This window comes from Alexandromys fortis, unplaced genomic scaffold, assembly GCF_014885135.2.
Source record: "Alexandromys fortis isolate MF-2015 unplaced genomic scaffold, M_Fortis_MF-2015_v1.1 scaffold_16, whole genome shotgun sequence".
In the NCBI taxonomy this organism is placed as follows: Eukaryota; Metazoa; Chordata; class Mammalia; order Rodentia; family Cricetidae; genus Alexandromys; species Alexandromys fortis.
Genome location: NW_026067893.1, coordinates 11,962,346 through 11,978,502, shown reverse-complemented (window position 1 = coordinate 11,978,502; position 16,157 = coordinate 11,962,346). Strand labels below are relative to the sequence as shown.

Below are 16,157 nucleotides of genomic sequence, written 5' to 3'. Positions count from 1 at the left end.
TCTTTAAAGACTTTACCCTTTTTCTTTTTAAGACATTAACTTTATTCTTTATATTCTTTTTCTTCTCTTTCCCAAGCCTACGTACATTTATCCAACAGTGTCTGAATCTGTTTTATTGTGAATCTGTAATTTCTTTACTATACAGGAGCATTTCTTAAAATGTTAAGCATTTCTTAAAAACTTAAGTTGCACCATTTACAGGTAATACGGTACTGCCTGTGTCCTGCCCAGTCTAAACCTTAACTGCACGGTTTTAAGGTAATTACGGTAGTTCCTGCCTGAGATCAGCACAGTTCAGCATGGAGCAGCCGCTCCTGCCTCAGAGTCATTTGGTGCCCCTGAACCATTCACAGTTTCAGGCACACAGCAAGTCCACATTGGAGCCGCACTCAGCAGTTTAACTCTGAGACTGAGTGTGCAGCACAGAAACTCTTTTCATCCAAGTTACAGCCAAATCTGACATGCAGAGCACTGCGCAGTCTGAAAATGCGTCTCTGTATAGCGGCAGGAATCCGCCATGCTCTTCCGCCTGCCTAAGCCTGATTCTGCCTTCTGCCCAGGTGCAGGCGGGGAGCTCTGAGCCATCTGCACGGTCTCAGAGCACTCTCCTCCGATCCCAAGCGGAACACAAACATCCAGTCCCATAAAAGCCTTGAAATGCTTTAAAGCCAGAGTTCATGCTGGCAGCACAGCCCCCAGGAAGCCGCGCTTTAAAATGATGTAGCTTATTTTTCTGCTGTTGTAGCTGAATCAGGAATCTCTCTACAGCACGCCACCAACAAAACAGCAAAAATCTGTGTTAAACTCTCTCTCCCTTATTTTTAAGCCTTCTCAGGTTTTTAAGTGGATTTAGCCCATCACGTCTGGGCGCCATCTGTTGAAATAGGAGCGGCAGGGCTGCGTCCCCGGCACCCGGCCGCCCGCATGGCTAGCTTATGCCCAGAAATAATTACACGGAAACTGTATTCTTTCAAACACTGCCTGGCCCGGATAGTTCCAGTTCCTTATGGCTAGCTCTTACATATTGTTCTAACCCATTTCTAATATTCTGTGTAGCCCACGAGCTGGCTTACCAGGGAGGATCTTAACCTGCGTCTGTCTGGAGCGGGAGAATCATGGCGACTCCTCACACAGCTTCTTTTTCCCAGCATTCTCCTCTGTCTACTCCGCCTACCTAATTTTCTATCCAATAAAATGGGCCAAGGCAGTTTCTTTATTAATAAGAAATCACTCCCACATCAAGGCTCCAGCAGTGTTTGACTGGCAACTTGTGACCACAAATATAAATTCCTAGGAAAATGTAACAGATTCGGCCTCTTGTGGGTACCTGGCCACACTCAGCAACGGGAGGCAGATGGAGCAAGCCAGAGCACCCGGCTTCAGGGAGGCATGCACTTCGTGGTGGAAGTTATTTGTCTGGAGATTGTGGACTGTGCAGACTCCACCCTCCTGGCACGCAGGTCGTCCATGATCCTTGAGGAGTGAGTTCCTACGGCATGTGATTGCTTTGCCTTTTGTGCTGGGAAGTTGCTGGTTAGCGGTTCTGCTCTTCCGGAGGTTTGCTTTATCGTCTTGCTCCGTGTCATTGATGAGGACAGTACTCACTACATGAAATTGTTGTTACAGCTGTGCTATGCACACACTGAGCAGTCCGAGGAGGGCACTGATAAGAGGCTGTTGTACTCAGGTTTAAACAAGAAGCTTGCAGAGGAATTGCCAATATTTGAGTTAGCCTGCAGAACAAACAGGCGAATCCGTGGCTGTCTTTGGTCCTTGACTTTGGGGCAACTCCTCTGCTGTTGCTCCATACCTCTCTACCCTCTTATCAACAATCTTCACTGGTCCCTGATAGGGACTGGACCTCCTCCTCCTCCTTCTTCCTCCTTCTCTTCTTCTTCTTCTTTTAAAAGAACAACTTCTATTTTTATTTATGTGTATGTGTGTGTCTGTGCACATATGTGCTGGAGGTCAGAGGCGTCAGATCCCTGGAGCTATAGTTAAAGGTTATTGTGCACCCCTTGAATATGGGTGCTGGAAACCAAACCAGGTGATGGTTTTAAGTGCTGAGCTACCTCCTTAGTCCAAGATCTCACCCTTTTCGCAGGAGGCTTTTCCCCCAGTTTTGCCCTGGTATGTGTCCATGCTATTTCCTATAGTTGGGATTCCTTCTATTTTCTCCCATATTTCTACCCTTATTCTTAACGTTCAACCTCAGTTCCCGTGCCCCACGGTGCCATGACATCCCTCACTTCCATATCCGGGAGCTCTTTCACTAGCTGCTCACTCAATGGTTACTTACCCTGCAGCGTGGCTGGATACGTTAGCTTGCCAGAGCTAACACTTCACACACCAGTCAGCTGGGAATCTGATCTGTCATCTAAGATGACCAGGGGGCCTGTAGATTAGAGGCCTAAAACCCAATTGTTTCTTCATAATACTGGGGAATCGAAGTCCAAGATGAGGGTGTCAGCAAGTTTGCCGTCTCATGTGGCCTCTTCCTTGGCTTTCTTGTCTCTGCACGTGCCCCTGCTTGTACTGCGGATTGCTTCATCTTAGAGGAACACCGGTTAGATTGGATAAGGGTCCGCCCCAATGTTCTTGTTTTAGCTTTAATCATGACTCGTGACTTCAAGGGCCTGGCCTCTAAATACAAGCTCATTCTCAGCTCCGAGGAGTTAAGGTTTCAACATGTGATTTGGTGTGTGTGTGTGTGTGTGTGTGTGTGTGTGTGTGAGAGAGAGAGAGAGAGAGAGAGAGAGAGAGAGAGAGAGACAGAGAGACAGAGAGACAGAGAGAGACAGAAACCCAACCCAACTGAGTACAAGGCTGAGCAAGGTTTATATGATGATCTTCGGCCTTTGTTGTTCAACTGCCTTGCGAAGAGACCGGGTATTAACCATTTGCACGGTCTGAGAATTTCTTACCTTTATAGGATAGTCTCAGATGTAGTAGAATACAGGGCATGCATGTTCTTGCCAGGGAAGAGTTCACTGGGATGTGAGATCCGAAAAGAGGAACATTGGAACATTCCAGCTTGGGAGTGGGCTGGTTCAAAATTCTAGGCGGAGAAGCACGGGGAGCTTCCAATTTCACATCTTTAAGGAACTAAGGTCAAAGATCCAAGGATCACAGGGTGTGGTAGCCTCTCATCCCCCTCCTGCACTTCTTATGCCCTCCTACCTTCGACTGTTCCGAGGACTCCTTTGGGAGGGAAGGAGGCATGCGTAGTTCCATTTTCTTCGTGTTCATCTAGGGAACTTGAACTCTTTCGCACTCTTTCTTCACCATACGCAGTATAGGCTGGGCATAGAGCAGGTGTTCAGGAGGAAAGAGATTAACTGAGCAACTTGTTCAAATTCGAAGCTGAACTATCTTGGGTGTTTGTCCTCAAGGCTGTGCACGGTGAGGACTCTTTGTACTATGATGCCACCTAGTGGTTTGCTTTTTATTGCAACAACACGGGGAGCAGAGTGGCCCGGTTCCCAAGACCAGAAAATGGGACATCATTTTGTTTCATCAACGTAAACTGAGTTGTTCAAGCGTTCATTCCATCTATTATCCATCTCCCCACTTCTACTGATGTCTGTCTGGATCTCACTTCATTTCTATGAGCGGAACACGTGGCATGTCTCCCATTTCCCTTGGGGATCCCCGACTGCCCACTTTGGGAACTGTGTTTTCCCCAGATCATAAGTCATGCTGTGATAACAGTATCTATATTTTCTCAACTTGGTTGCTCTCTCTGTGGCCTTGGCATGTCTGCAATCAGGACAAGAAATTTTTTCATGACCCTTGGTATATAAGTATATAAAGTATGCATATATAGCAAACATTTACTGACAATAAGTCATAAAGAAATTTATTTAAAAATGCTTCTGAAGTATGCATTTAATTTTAGCATATATTAAAAACAAAAGCATGCTTGCTTAGTTTGAGCTAACCTCAGCTAACATTTCATCCCTGGAAGGACATAAAACACCTCCAGAGTTTTTCAGAGTACATCCCTATTTTGTTTTTATTAATCACGAATACTGAGAATTCCAAATTCCACTAAACATGCATTCAGAGTTTAAAAAAAACCAGAATTTTGTTTAGGGCCACTGCAAAATTTCTGGCAATTCTGTCATAATCCCAAGTCAAAATGTATGCAATAATTTTTAAAAAATGAAACTCAAGTCAGCAACTCAAACAGCAATTAAAAAAAACCAAACATTCTAATACTAAGATATACAATTTGACACATCCTGAGGAGGGGTGGTAGGAAAATAATAAAAGCAATTTCCCCAAATTAAGTCATTTTGTTTCTCGTCCGCCACGTGGTGATGAGGGCAAGGGAAAGGTGCTTCCCCCCTTGTCCCTGCCAGCTGTGGTGGGTGACAGAGATGACCTTACCCCTTACCGACTATAGCACTCGGGAAAGTGGGCCTGCACCTTGCCTGGGCAGCACAGCAGAGCTGTCCCTATTGACAGGGGTGCGGTGGACAGGCCCTGAGAATGTGAACATGGGCGATCTGGTCCCATGTATGGGCAGGGGAGAGCTGCGTCCTCTTGCCCCTCGCTGCTTGCGGCAGATGAGAGAGCTGCCTCTGAGGAGGTCATAAGAGCGGGAGAGATGTTCCTGCCCCTCACCAACTGCGGCATTCGGCAGAGTGGCCCCTGCACCTTGCCTGGGCGACACAGCAGAGCTGGCCCCGATGATGTAGGTGTGAGAGAGTCGACCCTGAAGAAACTGGCTAAGTAGATGAACCAGCGTTTGTAAAGCCCTTGTTTGAGGCTAAATGGGTCTTTATGAATCTACAGTTCTGCAGACCGGCGAGGTGCTGAATCTGGAACACAGAACACACACGTGGTACAGCACACGCTAAAGCAGCTTGTGGCCGCAATCTAACAGCACTTGGTGCCATTAAGTAACTGCCTTCCACTAAGTTCGTACAGACACTGTTGTCATCGGAAAGCAGAAGCCACCTGCAGGCAGACTGATGTGAAAAGGCCCACTCTCCAGCTAGCCACACGTCACAGCCTCCCAGGTGCCTGAGTGGGCTACAGAGCACAGCTTTGGCTGCCTGTGGGTTATGCGGGAGGTGGAGGCAGGAACTTACCGTAGGAAGGTGTGAAGGGAAAGCAGAAACTCTGTTTTAGCCTCTGTGGTCCCTTGACTGCATTTCTTTGAGCAGGACACACAAACATGTTCTAATGTGATATTCCCTGGACTTCCCAGTGCACAATCTTGTGCTCATCAATATCATTTTAGGGGAATTTACATATAGGTCTATAAAAAGAACATCAGACAATAATGGTCAGGGCTATTTTACTAGGCTATTGGTGATCTGGAGGCAGCCTTTTTATGCAATGTTTGAGAAAGGGAATAACGCGTGTTATTTGAAATAATCTCCAATTTGAAATTCCAAGCAGTCAGCTATCAGAAGCAAAGGACACAAGACCATGATGAGGATAGATCCTAAAAGCCAGGTGGTGGTGGCTCACACCTTTAACCCCAGCACCCAGGAGGCAGAGGCAAGCTTATCTCTGTGAGTTCGAAGCCAGTCTGTTCTACAGCGTTTCAGGACAGCCAAGGCTACATAGAGAAATCGTGTCTCGAAACACAATAAAACAAAACCAACCAACAAACAAAAAAAAGATAGTCCCTAGAAAAGAACGCTGAGTGAAAAAAAGAATATAAGACGATTTATAACGTTCAAGAACATATTAAGTTAAAAAAACACACTGAAAATGTTATTGATTAAAACATACATAGATGCTTACAAGGGCACTTATTCATCAACCTTTGGGGGGACTGAGTTTGAGGTTAGGAATAGGGGTAGCGATAAAAAAGAAATAAAGAAAACCACAGTTGCCTAGCAAGACTGATTATCCCAGCTCATAGTATTCTCAGTGCACGCCGGTCTCCTTTCTCCTGGGTCTATGGACTCCACCTAGCCTCTAAGAGATTTCCTTGGCTCCACCCCATTCAGAATAAATTTGCAAATTTCTCTGCAGACCACTGCCCACGAACCGACCTACGGGGCTCCGCCCCCTTCGAACGTCTGCCTTGCTTCAGCGGCCGGGGGCGTGGCGGTTGCCTGGCGACCGAAGACGCGCCGAGCGCCGGCTTTCGGCGCCAGGCTGGCGATCAAAAAAAAAGCGTGTCGCCCTTTTAGACACTGGGGGCAGTGCACAGCCCCTTTTCTCCAGACTCCAGCCCAGTTTTCTGATCTCCACGGCAGCCTTTGCGGCCGCCTTCAAAGAGCGTCAGGATGACGGAGGTCAGGAGTCAGCGCCCCTCTGTTGCTTCTTCGCTTCGACCTCTCCCTGTCATCTCTCTCTTACTGGAACTCATCCTTTGTTACATTCACTAATTCTGGCCCCCCTCACCAGCACCCTCGCTGTCTGCACCCTCGCGCTTCTCTCCCTTGGCTCTGTCCCACTCCTCTCGCTCCTTCATAAGTTCCCAGACCGCAACTCGCACCCTACAGTCTGAACTGCAGGTGTTAGCGTAGAGAGGCTATCGAAAATGTCCCATCGACACCCTGCTCACTAATGCGTCCACCTGTCACACCCTGATTCCCCAGCTGTCATACACTTCCATCAAGGTCCTTCAGTCTATCATCACTGCCCTGTGTTCTCATTGACCGTGTGTTAACGTCTCGCAGCCTCCGTCTCTCACCCACATTATAGGGCACTTCATCTCCAGCCTCACTGATGAGGGTTCATTTCTGCACCCTTCAGTAACCTGTCTGTCCATTACTCCTCTCATTTAAAACCTCAATGGCCCTACATCCTTGCCACCACTTGACATTCAGAGTTCTCATCTTTCCTGGTCTTAAATTCCCCTTCGATCTATCAGGACCCACCCCCACCTTACCTATTACACAATTTCCAGCCAGAATCAGCTGCTTAATTTGTGAGACCCAGAGTAAAGTGAAAAGCTTTCTGTTAAGATTATTAAGAAATTTAAGACATGACAGCAGAGAATTTAGCCAAAGTAGGAGTCTTCTGGATCCCGTGTGACTGAATGGGCCCACATCTGTGAAGCCGGCCCTAGTCCCAGCATCTCCTAGCCACTTCCATGCCTTGCCCTATTTCTTCTGTGTTCTTTGTGCCTCTGCATCCACCCTCCCTTCCACCTCCTCAATGCCTGGTCTTCCTTTGTAGCCTTCTCATGGTTAATGTCTCTTTATGACTCCTGGTCCCCCACATCGGTCCCACTCCCAGGCGTCATTACTCTCCTCTCATGACACCCATGAGCCTGTGTCCACATCCCTCCTCCCCACCACCTAGTCTCTTTCCTGTCTCCTTGCTTCCCATCCTCTCCTCTTGGTCCTGCTAGCTCCCATTGCTACCCTCCGTTGTTTGCTTTGAGGGTTTCCTCCTCCATTCTTTGTCTCTGTCGTATTTCATTGCTCTTTATTCTCCACGAATGCTAAATGCTCTCTCCTCCTTACAAGGACTGTGCCTCAGACCCCAGGGCACTGCCTGACACACGGCAGACCCTCTGTAGGCGAATGATGGAATGCCACAGTTCCTCCGATCTGGTCTCTTCATGTCGGTATCCTTCTTAAGTACGCTCCATCACGCTTGGCCACAGTGTAGATACCAACTGCCCATAGGTCAGAGCTAAGAGATTATTTTTCTTTTGCCTTGAATAGAATACTTTTTGAGATGGCAACATGAAAATACATCTCTTTTGTTCATAAAAGTCTCTTTAGAATGTTTCTTTGATATTTCTCCATTCCTATACTAACTTCAGGCATACAGGGGAGAACCTGGGCGCAAAAGAATCAGCATTAGGGCTGCTGGTCAAATGTTGACATTCACACGACTCTCAAGGTTAGAGCACAGACACTGTTGTGGTGGACTGGTGTTGATGACTCGGGTTTTGCGTCAGTGAGATGGAGCCACAGTAGCACCACATTTGCTAAATACGGCTTTTCCTCCTTCGAGCATTTGCTGAGTTGTGTTCCATGCAATAATCTGCTTTTAGTAAGGAAACCTCTGTTGGGTTTAAAACAGTACTAAAGCTGTTAAGCCAAGTGTTGCAGGCGCCACATTTAAATCTCTAAACATAGTGTTTGTCTTGCGAGTCACATGTAGGGATTTAATTAACTGTACACATTTTTCCTTTCTTTTTTAAACTATGACTATATATAAATCTTCCTCATACTGCGCAAACTATGCCCATTGAGAGAAGAGGCAAACAAGGCTACTTAGGATCTTCAGGGTGGATTAGAATTTTATTATCATTGAGATGAAAGATTACCTCATTTGGTTTCTTTGATGAGCAGTGGGCAGTGGACGTTACGCCCTTTTTGTGTGGACTATCTGAGCATAGTGTGAAAAGCTAAATAAAGCTTGCAAGCTGCATCTACCCTTAGAAGTTTGGGGTGTGTGGTAAAATGTTATTTTAAGGTGTGTTACATTTGTTTATGCTCTGGAATATTTGTTTAACGGTGCAAAGATGTGTTTTATTAAATAAAATTCACCTGCAGTCAGGAGGCTGCGTTAAAATCTAGCTGTCAGGAAGTTGTAGGGAGGAGCCAGGTGGAGAAGGGTTTTTAAGGAGGGGCAATGAGAACTTCTTGAGAGTCTCAGGAGGTGAGCTAGGTGAGCTAGGTGAACTGCTTGCTATTCAGTCTCTCTGGGGAGCAGAATTTTACCTCAACCTTTGAATCTTGAGTTCTTTAGAGGGACAGAGGTTTAGATAAGTTCTCTTAATAATTTTGAAAGAGTTGGTACCTGAGGGAACAAAATTTCCCCAGGCTACGACTGTTGCAGCAGAACCACCGCTGGTAGGGGTGGAGGTGTGGGTTATGCTGACTAGGATAGTCATAGCTTAAAAGGAAGCAACAATTAAACAAGAGGACAACAGGGTGGGTCTTTGCAGCTGCCAGAACACGAATCCATATGCCTTAGCGCGTCATTCCGCCTCCCAGCCTGTCTCTTCTCCTTGCCATCCTTCTTATATGTGGGCATGTCGGGCACTTGTGTGGCTGTGAGCTCCCCTCAGGCATTGCCATCGCTGGGACTGATCTTTTCCCTAGAGCCACTGTGAGAAGGCTTTTCTTACTTCAAGTGGCTCGAGTACCACTTCTTTCATGAAATGTGCTTTATTCTCACTGCTGGGAGTAAGTCTTGTTATGTGTTCTTGAAGAACATAGAATGCATTTGATGGCAGGGATTGAATATTTCTGATACTACAGGGCAGACTCGACTAGTTACAGTGAAACAGAAATACCCTGCGGGTGGACCATTTGTGCCTTACCTCGGTTGCCTTTATAATAGGCTTCACCACAGAACTGTCCTATCGAGGGTACTGAATAAACATTCGTTGAATGAATGAATGAATGAATGCATTAACCATACCTTTATCATTATTAGTGCTGCTATGCTGTACTTACTAAGTAGTTGTTCATTTGAGAGAGCAGCCAGAACAAAGTGCCCCAAACAGTGACTTCAAACAGTAGAAATCTTTTGTCTCCCAGGTCTCAGTGCTGGAAGTCTAAAGTCAAGATGTTGGCGAGTCATGCTCCCTTTGAGACCCTGAGTGAGATCTTCCCCTGTCTCTTCCTAGTCTCTGGAAGTAGCCGACAATGTTTAGCCTTCCTTGGATTCTAACCGAGTCAGTGCAAGCTGTCTTTACACTCTCTCTGTCTTTGTTCAAATCTGCTAAGGATGCTTATCTTATTGAAGTTAAGGCTTATCTTTCTTGGGCATGACCTCATATCAACTAATTATAATGCCATATATGTATGCATATGTACTACATAATTACATCAGAGGAGGAGGATGAAAACTTCTCAACGTTTCTGCTGGCTGGTGGCTTTGGTTTTGCGTGTGTGAGGGGTTATCACTCTGGGGTACCAGCAGCCATTTCATGACAGTAATAGGGTAACACCCTTGCTCTTGTTCTCAGGAAAAGGGTGAAAAACTCGTGCTGGAGGAAACTGCGATTGAAGAAATTGAAAGAGACTTTCAGGAGGTCCTCAATGAGCTTTCGGGAGACAAAAGTCTGGAAAAATTCAGGGTTGAATATGAGAAACTTCACAATATCATGAGAAAGTCTTACGACAATGAGAAGCGCCTCATGGCCAAATGCAGAGAGCTGAATGCAGAGATTGTGGTGAACTCCGCCAAGGTGGCCACCGCCCTGAAGCTTTCTCAGGACGACCAGACCACCATCGCGTCTCTCAAGAAGGTCAGTGATCTAGACGCAGATGAGCTTGACTTTCAAACGCCACCTGTCCATTACACTGACAGCTCTCTGACTGGTAAGACATGAGTTATCAGGTCAAAATTTACATAATATAGATATTCATTAAGCCTAGGGAAGAGTATTCACTTAGAGAGAAAGTAATTGGCCCTGGTGAGGCTTACCATGCTGAAAGCGAATGGAGAACTTCATTTTTACTGATGAGTTTCTGGAAAACAAAGGGTTAGCCAAAAGACTTAGATATAAAATGCAGTATTGGGGCTCTCGGAATGTTCTGTTGATGAGTATACATCTGACAGTGTGTGTGTGTGTGTGTGTGTGCTCATGTGGAGGACAGAGACTTAGAGTTGTTTCTCAGATGTTGCCCACCTTGTTTAGAATGGCGGGGCTTCTCACCAGCCTGGTGCTTCCAGATTAGACTAGATTGACTGCTTGGGTTGGCCCCGTGGCTCCATTGCCTCTGCCTTCCTCACACTGGGATTGAAGTTTGTGCCTCCAGTAGGATGAGACCACAATTTAGGTCATTGTGTTTTTGTGGCAAGCTATTACCCTAGCCCTGCTCTGGTTAAAAGAATATTTTTACATTTCTCCTCTTTCTTCTGCTCCAGGAGAGATTGTTTTGTGAGTTCTCAGGGAATGATTTTCATGTTCATGCTCATTCTTCCCAGTGTCCTTTTCCTTGTTTTTTTTTTTTTTTTTAAATTTATTGTTTATTTATTTATTTCTCTCCAAACGTTCTTTTAGGAGAACCGGAGATTTGGTCTGTGAAATCTGGAGGAAGTCTGCCTTGGTTCCACACTGTGTTTTTCATCCTTAAGTATATTGCATTATCTTGAAGATAAAACATTAATGTTCCCTGTTGATCTCAAAGTCATAAGAGGTTGAGATATATTAATTCACAATTAAATCTCTAACTCTGGGAACTAATTCATGAATGTTTTAGGTAATTCCCTTGATAGCATGCAATCAGATGTCATCCGATTCAAATTAACTTCCAAGACCGGTACAAGACATGACTGACCCATTTTCTTAGAAATTGCTCTCCGCTAGCATGGTTCTTTCTGCTACTGCCATTTTCTTCTTGATGGAAAAGTAATATAAGAAAACTCTAATTCATTTTATAATTGGAGAAGCACTCCTTATTATAAACTTTAGCGCTGGAGATGAAAGTTACAAATGGATGAAAATCTAATTGGCGAAATTGGTTGGGCTAAAACCGTAATCATATTCTCATTTAGATAGCCTTCACTTGTGTTGCCCAGGTGTGCATGTGGTTGCTCTGTCAGGACAGAGCTCACAAGTTGACATTTTCCACTGAGTCACAAAGGGATGTGCTGTGGTTACACCAGAGAACTCTCTGTGTGCTATAAGAGTAAGCTTAGATTTATTTCCTTACAACCACTTTATCCCTTGTCAACATAAAAGCTAAGTATTTTCATCGAAATTTTATAGGCTTTTATTTATATAAAGGGCCCAAATTTTACTTGACTAAAATGTTTCAAGACAGGTCAGTGGCAGGACAAACTCAAGATTAGTGCGGACAAATGCTTATGGTGTTCCTTTATTTGCACAGTGCTAATTCACCTTTGAGGGTGTGTGTAAATATTCCACACTGCGTTTCACAACAGTAACGAAGTCACAGTTCCGTTCCCCCTTGAGCACGAGCATTCGTTAATAAGAAAACAGGCCAGCCTGAGGCACACAGTGAGATTCCTTCTCTTAGAAACAGCCACGGGCTGAGGTAGAGCGCTTGTCTAATGTGCACTGGACGAGGATCTGGGCTTGGGAATTGCTAAGACTGCTGTGCACAGTCTGGTGCCAGCAAAGAAAAGTGACCTTGTGGGATGTTCTAAAGCATCTAGGCACTCACCTGAGACATGAGGACAACGCACACACAGTGTGGTTGTGTGTATGTTTGTTATATAAGTGTGCGGACATATGTGTATGTGTGTATGTATATAAATATTTTCAGGCTGGCCTTGAACTTGCTATGTAGCCCGGGTCGTCCTCAGACTCCGATCCCCCTGCTTGCCTAAAATATATTTGTTTTATTTGCAAAATTATCAAGAGTTACTTTCAATCTATTAATTTAAGGATTGCATCTATGATCATCTCTTACGGAACAGAACTATTTTAAGAATCCGTTAAGCATATAAGCTTTCATTTAAAAACTTTAAAATTTATCACTTTTTCAGAAGTATTTCTGCCTCAGTAAAACTTTGCAGCCACACTCAGGAAAAACACTCCTGGACTAGTGTCCTCTTCCCGACCACTCACACCGAACAGTTTAGTTAGTCCAAATCCCCACGTACCATGCAACGCACACTCTTCTTTCCCCATAGTGACGGGCACACCGCAGCCATAGTGCCGTTCTTTGTGCAGGTTTAGCTCGCATCTGGAATCCCATTTGTTATTTCTCACTGAAACTCTCTGGCCCATCAGGAAATTGAAAAGGCCTGGAAGATGGTGGACTCGGCATACGATAAGGAGCAGAAGGCCAAGGAGACGATTCTTGCCCTGAAAGAGGAGATAGTGAACCTGACCAAACTAGTTGAGCAGGGGTCTGGACTGTCCCTGGACCAGGATAGCAAGTAGGTCAAAGCCTTGCTGAGAGTGTGTGACCTTGCCTCTGCAGGGCCCTTTCAGAGTGCACCGGCCTGGTGCAGTCTGGCCCCGTGAGCCTGTGGTTGAACTGCACCTCTTTAAAAGGTTCTCTGTTTTGCAAAATTCCCCTTTTCGGGATTCCTAAAAACTGTTTTCTGCCTAGCCCTGTTTTTAGTTTTTAAAGATTTATTTATTTTAAAAATTTTATTTGTAGAGTCGAGAGATGGCTCAATAGTTAAGCATGCGCTGTTCTTCCAGAGGACCTGGGTTCAATTCCCAAGACCAACAAAGTAGCTCACAACTGTCTGTAACGCCATTTCCCTGGGACCTGACAGCTTCATACCAATAAACATAAAATTAAAGTAAATTATTAAAAAATTTATTTGTATAGGTGCTTTGTCTCCACAGATGTCTGTTCACCACTTGCATGCCTGGTACCCATGGAATCCAGAGGGTGACATCAGATCCCCTGGGAATGGAGTTATATTGTGGTGGTTGTGGGACACCATGTGGGTGCTGGGACTCAGACCTGGGCCTTCTAGTAGAGCAGCCAGCTCTCATATCCCCTGATCTATCTCTCCAGCCCCTGCCTCTTCTTTCAAAGACTCTCTTTGTCTTACCCGAAAATTACATTCCACCTTTCTCGAGAAGAAACCCTACTACAGTTTCTGAGTGAGTAGGGGTTTTAGCTTTACCTTTCTATTATTTTGACTGTTTAGTCTTTAATTATTGATGTTACACATTCACACACACGTGCATGCACACACACACAATTTATAAATGCAACCTGCCGAGTCCATTTAGTGTTGCTCATAGGTAGATGTGTTTAGCACTGACCATTTGGCCTTGGATAACCTATCAAGGGGCTTGTTCCTGGGGAGAAGACGATTCTCCCTGTCTCAGCATCCCCCAACCCCCTGTAGCTCTTCATCTAGGGCTGGGGCCTTGCGAGTTTTTCCCCATCCATGTTGGAATGCCTACTGGGTGCTGCCATTTTTTCAGATCTTGTTTAGGCAAACATACGGTTGATAATTCCTGGATGTGACCCTACCTTAAACAGAAGACACTGTCTTGAAGCAGATTTCCTCATCCTTTGGCTCTTAAATTCTATTTGCTCTTCTGCAAGTTTCCTTGGACTTTCAGTATAGAGTTGCACTGCAGATGTGTCAGTTGGGGTTGGACATCCCACGGCCAGTTGCTGTCTGCATTTTGACCACTTGTGTCTTTCTGTACTGGTCTCTGTCTGCTACAAAAAAAAAAAAAAAAGTATCTTTGGTGAGGGGCGCGAGCTACACTTACTGCGGTGTAAGGATGCGTGTTTAGAATGCAGTTGTCTCTCTTAAGCTGGTGTTGAATGGAACTTTGGCCTCTCTGCCCCATCCCAGCAGCTCTTACCTACCCTCCACAACTAATCCCATCGTTGTCTTTCCTACCTGCTCAGGTTCCAGGCAGGATTGACTTGCTCTTCACCCTGCCACTCCTTCATCCCTCAATCTTTGTCTTCTTGGTTTGACTTCCTGGGGCTGGTGCTGCTGCCTGGCCTGCACCCCTGTTCTCTGCTTTCTAATTGGCCTCCCTGTATACAGCAAGACACCTCCCTCTGTATCCACCATTGCAACCTGAGGTATGTTTCTGAAGCACACATCACCCGTCCCTGTCCCTGCTGGGTTACCCATACTCAAAGGATAGAGCACAGATTCCTGAACTTCTCGTTCAGAGCCTTTCAAATGTCTGGGGTAGTTTGCCTGTCTAGCCTCATGCCTAGCCATCCCCCAGTCATGGCTTATAACTCCCACCTCTGCACAAGCATGCCCCCCCCCCCCCATGCCCACGATGCCTTTTCTCCATTCTCCCCCTGGCAAAGTCCTTTCAACCTTAAACCCACGGGGAACACACTTTGTTACAATCAGAATTTCTGTTCCACCTCCTCTCCTCCTCCAGATGCCAGTGACCAGGTAGGCAGAATTGCTGTATTTTCTGTTTCTACAGAATCCAACACGTACTTCCAGTATGGCCTTGGTTACATCATACTAAAAGGTTCTAACAGGCTTCTGTGCTAATTAGTTTGTTTCTCCCCCACCCCCACACAAACTAAGTCATCTGGGAACTTCAGTTGAGAAAATGTTTCCTTCCAATTTCCAGTAAGCAAGTCTCTGGGGCATTTTCTTGATGAATGGTTGATGTGGGAGGGCCCAGGCCACTGTGGGTGGTGCCGCCCCTGGGCTGGTGGTCCTGGGTTGTATAAGAAGGCAGCCTGAGCAAGCCATGCTGAACAAGCTAGTAAGCAGCACCCCTCTGCGGTCTCTGCTGCAGTTTCTGTGTCCAGGATCCTGCCTTGAGATCTCGCCCTGACTTCCCTTCATGATGGGCCTAAGAGGTTTCCGTCCCCAAGTTGCCTTTGGTCATGGTCTTAGCAACAGAAAAGCAAGTTCTGACAAGTTCACCCACTCGAGCTGAAAGCTCCTGAAGGAACAGAACTTTCTAAGCCTTGCCAGAGTCTAGCTAGAACAGTGCAGGGCACACAGTGCCCCACACCAGGAGCAGGTGTGCACCTCCTTGGGCATTCTTTTTTTAAATTGTTTTTATTGAGCTACACATTTTCTCCCCTCCCTTCCTCTTCTCTTTCATTCCCCCTTTCTCCCCTCTCCCATGACCCCCATGCTCCCAGTTTACTCAGGAGATCCTGTCTTTTCCTTCTTCCTATGTAGATCCATGTATGTCTCTCTTAGGGTCCTCTTTGTTGTCTAGGTTCTCTGGGGTTGTGGACTGTAGGTTGGTTTTTCTTTGCTTTATGTTTAGAAGCCACTTATGAGTGAGTACATATTATATTTGTCATTCTGGATCTGGGTTAATTCTCTCAATATGGCTTTTTCTAGATCCAATCATTTTCTCGCAAATTTCAAGATGTCATTATTTTTTTTCTCTGCTGTGCGGTACTCCATTGTGTAAATGCACCACATCTCCTTTATCTACTCTTTGGTTGAGAGACATTTAGGTTGTTTCTCGGTTCTGGCTATTGCAAATAATGCTGCTATGAACGTAGTTGAGCGCACGTCCTTGTGGTATGATTGAGCATCCTTTGGGTATATACCCAACAGTGGTATTGCTGGGTCTTGGGGTAGATTGTTTCCTAATTTTATGAAAAACCGCCATACTGATTTCCAAAGGAGATGCACAAGTTCGCACTCCCACCATCAATGGAGGAGCATTCCCCTTACCCTACATCCTTGCCAGCCTAAGCTGTCATCAGTGTTTATGTTTGGTCATTCTGATAGGTATAGGATGGACTCTCAGAGTTGTTTTGATTTGCATTTCCCTGATGACTAAGGACGTTGACCATTTCCTT

General features: G+C 45.6%; 1 protein-coding gene across 2 annotated transcripts in view; it reads left to right on the top strand.

The window, feature by feature from the left end:
• Cfap58 (cilia and flagella associated protein 58) overlaps window positions 1–16,157 on the top strand; it is a 120,802-nt gene that overhangs the window by 4,784 nt on the left and 99,861 nt on the right. The window contains exons 1-3 of one of the 2 annotated variants that reach the window (XM_050145016.1): window positions 6,120–6,263; window positions 9,911–10,192; window positions 12,650–12,798. In XM_050145016.1, coding sequence (XP_050000973.1) covers window positions 6,255–6,263; window positions 9,911–10,192; window positions 12,650–12,798 — 440 coding nt within the window. In that variant the 5' untranslated portion in view covers window positions 6,120–6,254. Of the gene's footprint in view, window positions 1–6,119; window positions 6,264–9,910; window positions 10,193–12,649; window positions 12,799–16,157 lie in introns of those variants that run through there. The other variant, XM_050145021.1, reaches the window with a different exon arrangement.